This window comes from Acanthisitta chloris, unplaced genomic scaffold, assembly GCF_000695815.1.
Source record: "Acanthisitta chloris isolate BGI_N310 unplaced genomic scaffold, ASM69581v1 scaffold3127, whole genome shotgun sequence".
Lineage (NCBI taxonomy): Eukaryota > Metazoa > Chordata > Aves > Passeriformes > Acanthisittidae > Acanthisitta > Acanthisitta chloris.
This window is the reverse complement of record NW_008681901.1, coordinates 128457-135237: the sequence shown is the minus strand read 5'-3', so window position 1 is coordinate 135237 and position 6781 is coordinate 128457. Positions and strand designations below refer to the sequence as shown.

General features: G+C 37.4%; 1 protein-coding gene across 1 annotated transcript in view; it reads left to right on the top strand.

The window, feature by feature from the left end:
- The window catches only part of EEA1 (early endosome antigen 1), a gene marked incomplete at its 5' end in the record, with an annotated part of 60059 nt that overhangs the window by 49281 nt on the left and 3997 nt on the right, over positions 1-6781 (top strand). The window contains 3 exons of the mRNA XM_009078264.1: positions 3950-4135; positions 4546-4677; positions 6491-6676. Coding sequence (XP_009076512.1) covers positions 3950-4135; positions 4546-4677; positions 6491-6676 — 504 coding nt within the window. The remainder of the gene's footprint in view (positions 1-3949; positions 4136-4545; positions 4678-6490; positions 6677-6781) is intronic.

Genomic DNA, 6781 nt, shown 5'->3' with positions numbered 1-6781 from the left:
AAGATTTTCATGATGACCAGCCAGATAACCTGATTTATTATGTAAGTAGGAGCCTACAAAACCTGAGGAAGATTGGGGTCCCCAGTACTGAAGTGATGTACCAACTTGGAGGCTGTATTCTTGATTTTAATTTTTTTTTAAAAACATAATATTAATTAGTATTTGTGAGGTCTGATTACCACCACTTATTTTTTTCTGGAAATGGGGAAGAAGGAGAAGGTGGGGAGCTGATCTTTAATCATGACTGTGCTGCCTCATTGCAATGTTAAGCTAAAGAAGCAGTGATAACTTGCCTTAGAAGACCAGAAATGAAAAAAAGAACGCATTCAGACAGCCTCAGTGTGATAATGTTAGTCTTGAGAGCTGAATATCAAAATGCCACTCAAGTCAGAAGTTGTTTATGGTAGAATTTCACAGTCCTATTCAAAGTCAGTTGTCTCAATGATGTTTTGCCTTGGGCAAGTTACTAATAAAAGTAGGTCATTTGAGCCAGAGCTGTGTATTGTGGTTAAAGTTTGGAATCAAAGTTGATGAGTGAGCTGGCCTTTAGTTTGGTCTTAACCCTCTTAGTAGGCTGTAGTAGAAGTTTTTTACACTTGTCTGTATGTAGAGTCAGCTTGGGAGTCTTTCAGTGCAGAATTTTTAACAGAGATATGAACTCCCTGCATGGCTGCATTGAGTTAGCACAGCTGGAAACCCAGCACTGTCCAGGCAAGGCATGGCCAGGCCACATTGTTTCCCTGCATGGCTGCATTGAGTTAGCACCGCTGGAAACCCAGCACTGTCCAGGCCAGGCATGGCCAGGCCACATTGTCAGATCTTAGCAATGCTAGGTTTTCTTTAGTTAAAAATACTAACACAAGAAACTTAAATATTCTCGCCTGGTATAACACCGTGCTGTTGGCGAGGACAAGGTTTCAGGCATGGGAATGGATCACAGAAAGCTCTAAATCGTGTGGGTGACACGAGTGGTCTGGTGCCTGGGAAGGCACGGCAGGATTTGGGCTGTACACACAGCACCATCTGCTGGAATCTGGGAATATCACTGCTGGGACCGCTGCCTCGTCTCTGACTGGGAGACTGAGATGGGACGGAAAAGGCAGCAAATGTTTGGGAGAAGTTTTGCAGTTGGAGATAAGAGCGTTGCATTGGGAAGCTGCTCCCTGCAGTGCCATCAGCACGCCTGAGCCTGAGCTTCTGTTCAAACACACAACATCCAAGCTACATAGCTGTAGCCAGATGCAAACTTTGAAGCTCTAAGTCTTGCAGTGGAAACAGGAGAACTGTTGTAACAAACTCTGAAGTAGGAACGTTGCAATTTTATAGATACTATTTACTTTGGTTTAAAAATGTAATGTCTCTTAACAGTAACTGCACTCATATATTTTTGTCTTTGTGACTGGAAAAAGAAATTGGGTGGGATTTGTGTGCTTGTAAAAGCTATATTTTTGATTAAAAATTAGATATGATTAAAAAACAATACCACTATTTTTTGTATATATGGGCATATAGTTATACAAATATATTTGTGTGTATATATGCATAATTTTTTTTTGTGAAAAAGGCATTTTTTATATAGAAGAGATAATGAAAACATATAAATGGTTATTTTTGCCTTGATTTTGCGTTAGTTTAAAGATGCATTCTGTGAATCCTGATCTCCTGAGCTCTGCCAAGTATCCTTGAGTCTTGGCATTTGTGCTTTTTGTAGTCAGTCCTGGTTTCTTCTGTGTTCTTGAAAGAATGTTTGTGTCCAATACTGGCATTGCTGTCAGCATATATTCAAGTGAATATTCTAGGACAAAATTCATGCTGCCAGGCCTCAAGTCTATAAGTCAGGAGCCTGAGTTGCATTCAGTCTAACTCTTCTTAGGAAGTGAAGAGAGGTCAGGTTAGCATTCCTGAATAATTTGATGTCTGTCCTTGTGGACTGGGATCAGGGAGCACACAGACTCAAATGCCCATTTATGCACTTCACATCGGTGGAATGAATCTGGGTTCTACCACCCCTCTAGGACCAGCTGTGATGTCGCCACGATGATTTGCACAAGTTGTAGTGAATCAGACTGTGACACATTCTCTTATATTTTTATTTATTTAAAATTTGTACCAGTCATCCTAGCATTTCTATTTACTTAGAAAAATAAGTACAGATTGGCCTCTTTTGTTCTGTACCTGTTCCTTGTCTCAGCCTAGGTATAGATACCGTACAGTGTAGACACTGTGGGGCTGGGTTGAGAGAGGAGTGCCTATTTGAGGCTTTTCATTTAGGTGTCACCACTTCATCAGATTTCATGATCTGGAACTAGCAAATTGAATGTAACCACATTTCTTCTACTGGAAACAAATTTGAATATAAGCTGTGGCTTCATTATGTTTCTTTCTAGTACTGAAGAGGCTGTTGTGTTTTCCTGTGAAGGTGTTACACGATGATGCTACACTTCCTATCCTTTCTTAGTGTTAGGAAAACATGGTATTCCACTGCCCACAGTGGAGCAAAGGGGGATTAATTTGCTTTGTGAAAGACCCACCCTGCTGAAACCTCGAAACTGCAAATGCACCTCCTGTTTTGCTTGCAAAAAATTCTGAGTCAACACATTGCAAACTGTTAAGTAGTAAACTCCAATAGTTCAGAAAGCAAATAAAGTCATTTGTCTGCAGATTTGTTTTAAAAGCCAGTGTGAGCTTGTAAAGAGCCATGGGGAATGTTGAAAATGCTGTTGAATCAGCAGTGTTCCATCATTGCTGATTTAAACTAAGTCTGACTCCAGAGGCAAAATACTTCAGACATTACAAGGGAGAGTCATGGGGCATCAGAAATCAATTTGTTTTTAAATCAACATGGGAGTGGCTAAAGCATATGCATAATTGAATGAAGTCATAGTTGTGCTCATTGTTCCTCTTAAAATCACTAACCTTCAACAAGAGTTTGATTATGATTTAAGTAAGAACTTCAAAAAGAATTGAGTTTGTGTTCGAAGAATTTAAATCCCTACTTCTGCACTGAAGGCAATAAGCTTATTTCTAATTTCTGTACCTTAGTGTCAAAAATTTCCGTAAAATACCAACATTTTGGAGGACTTGGGGGGATGAGTTTGGGACTTTTTTTTCCTTGTTGGTTCTATGTGAAAGAACGTGCTTCTGTGTGGAGCTAGTCCTTACCTAAGCTAAAGGTTTCTAAAAAATACCCCTCCAGAATACTAACTGAAGAAGAACCCCAAAGTTTGAGTTTGCTGTAAGCAAATAGAATGAGCATTGTCTTTGGATGTCTTTTGGGTTCTTTCTTGGGATTTTGTGACCTGTTGCAGAGAGATAAATTGGGTAATGGAGAATAGGCAAATGAAGATATAATGTGTAGATTTTAAATTTAACTGTAAATTTCATGTTTAAAATGCTGATGCAGCTGGAACTGTGAAGCATTTTGTCCTGATATTAGCATTTTAATCTTGTACATTTCACATCAGGATTTTCAAAAATGTTACTGTGTTCTAGCACTAGCTTTATTAAGTCATTGGTAAAAAATAGCATTGAATGACTTCTGAAATCTTCACAGTATAGCTTCACTGCCTTTTAAGTAATAACTGTCTAGAGTTATAGAACAGTTGATTTGCCTAGATAATAAAATAAATTTGCATGAGCAAATTCAAGTTCATTCTCTTTCCATCAGTTGCCTTTCATTCTCTGCCCTTCTGCATGTTTTCACCTTTTCTCTGTGAAAAGATGCAGAATATATGCAGTAAGGTATTGCTCCTGGAAACGGTGCTGGGGTAGTTTCTTTTTACTTAGGGTAACCTTATAAACTAGAAGTTTCTATATTTATGCTTTGTCAACATTTGAAACTAAGTGTTGTGCTCTAGGTACTTATTTTTCCACATGGAAAACGAAGTGGCTGTTTAGTATCTGTAGCTCTTATACTGACAGATAATTGCAGAACTCTCTTTGTCATTAGTCCACAGAAGAAAAACTTGCTCTAGCTCAAGAAGAATTAGTTTCCAGCAGAAATCGAATTGCTAGCAATAATCAGCAGATTCAGGAACTGAAGAAAGCAAAATCTACACTGGAGCAGGATGCATCAAAGAAGGAGCAGCAGCTGGGTGAGAAGACTAAAATGTTACAGGATCTTCAGAATGATAGGGTAAATGCCTCTGTTTTTGAAACTTTCACACAGACACATCCACCCCATACAGGCACCCTTGATTATTTTCACTTACATCTTTAATTTGAGAGCATAACACTGTTGTAGTGCATAGCAATGGCAGGTTTTCTGAACCTGGAGTGAATTTGGTTCAAAATAGGCTATTAGTTTGTTCTAAGTGGCTAGACAGATGGGAAAATGTTATTACTTTTACATCTGAAACTGCAAACATGCTGCTACCTGCACTACAAACTGTGGATAGAAATATGTGGCAGTCGTTTCCCATAATTACAAAGACACCAAGTCATTTTTGGGCCCTGGATGTTAATTGTTTGGTTGTTTTGGTTTTCTTATTTATTTTGTGAACTTGGAAGAAGTAACTTTTCTAGCACTTTTTATTTCTCTTCAAGATTTTGAAAGAAAAAGACTTGGCTAATGAAAAATGTAAAACAACAGAGCTCCAGGAAATAAGGAGTAGACTTGAAAAAGAAAGTGCCAAGCTGGGTGAAGAGCTTAGAGCCTGCAAGCAAGAATTTGAGAAGGTACATTAAGACAAACTGAGTCTTCTTCATGTCTTTGGTTATCTGATGAGAAATATGTGCCTACTCAGTAGATGTTATCTGGAATGACTTTGCAGAGATGGTTGCTGTAAATATCAGTATTACAGGTAAGGGAACCAAAGCACAGGTTTCATTGAGGTTCCTCAGCAATGATGTCTTGATTAGTGATAATCCTTGAGCACTGGTGCCCAGTATTCTTGGCCACATGGACGACATAACTTGTCTTAGCTTCAGGATGGGCTGTGTGTCCTGGCTTTTCTCCTGTTCCACTCTGCACACCCTTGCTTGACTATTCTAAAATGAAGAAAAGATGTCCAAAAGAGTCATGATTGTGAAGTTTTCCAGATATTTTAGGCACATCTGGTACTTCTCAAAGGTGCGTGGTAGACTTGAAACTCTCTTAATGTGCTGTGGTTTCTTAAAATGTCTTAAAAAGTCACAGTTGGGGAAGAAGCAATGTCAGGAGCCCCATAAAAGACAAACTATCTTCCAAAATCCTAACGATCAAATGAGCTCTCTAAAGGGGAAAAGTTAGAAGACTTTAATTGAGTAATTTTTAGTCTTCAGTAAAATGAACTGTTTCTTGCCACACTCTACATGTTTTTTAGCCTCTGTAGAAACAAACACTTCTAAAAGGCTGTAGTTTGTTTTCCATAATGTACTATTAGTAGTTATATTTGCATCTGCTAAGCACACAAAGTTTAAGTTTCTGCACAAGTATAAGTGCAGGTACATTCCCGATACACTAATAAAAAGAAAATACATGGTACCTTATGAGGTTCATATGTTCTTTTGTTCTCCATTGTTTAGAAAATAGTATCTTATTTTTAGATAGAAGTCTGTACTTTGTTTTTCTCAAGCAATCTGTGCTTGGAGAAAGGTATTCTCATGCTTGTCATTCCTAAAATCTTTATTCTAAAAAAGAAAATATGTGAAGATGTATATAAAATGTGTGCACACCAATGGCAGCTTAATAGTAATTTCTTGATCTCCCTACAAGCAACCAGACTAAAACAGTAATTGTCTTCTAAAGGCTTATATTCTGTTTCCCATCTCCTATCAAGGAATGGATGTATATGTATCTGTAGGGTATCCCCTTGTCCTGAGGATATGTTCTCTTTGCTGTCTTTGGTTTGGTTTTAGCTTGTGCTGCAAATTTTGATTTATGGAAAAGTGGCCACCCCTATTAGTCTGCTCGTACCTACATGCTTGGCTGTGTAATTGTAAGGAAGATGATTTCTATAAATTTAACTAACTATTCTACTTCAGGATCTTTTGTGTTCAGTTACAAAATAAGAAGTAAAACCATTATTTAAAACCAAGAATATTGTCCTGCTTGCTTAAAACCAAGAGTAATTTTTTATACGTTTAGGACTAATAGAAACTAACTTCCATCAGCGTTTGGTTTTACATTGTCATTACGATGCTTTTAACCTTATTACTGCAACCAGAGAACAATGTGAAGTAAATTTTGGAATAGTTTATAGAAAATGACAATGGATGCATCATTTCAAAGAACTGTAGAAAACAATTGAACAGATCTTCCAGTACTTTAGTGGAAATATGCATTCAAATTATTTTAAAAATTGAATGATGATCATAATATAGGTATAAGTTTAAAGTCTTTGATCATGAAAGACACTGATACTTTCTGCTAGAAAATCATCCTTTCTTCCAGTGATAAAACTAAAAAATGTTGCTGTCCTCTCCTAGAAAATGATTACAGTAGGTTTGATTTTAAATCATTTACACTTTCAATGTTGTTACTTTAACTTTGAGCTCTGTATCATAACAGGAGGTGACAAATCTCAAGGATGCAAACCAGCTATTGATTCAGCAGAAATTAGAGCTGCAGGGCAAAATAGATAATATGAATTCAACTGTGGAACAGATGAAAAAAAACCTTGAAGTTGTCAAAGATCAGCTGAAAAAGAGAGAAGAGGAGCTGAAGAAAGAATGTGCTGAAATTGAAGCCAAATTGGTTAGTATGTTAAAGACTTGTTTTGTGAATGTGCCTTTGGATTTTTCCAGGGACAGAAATTAAGCAATGGGTTGAATTTAGTTTCACATGACATTAATTTTTGAA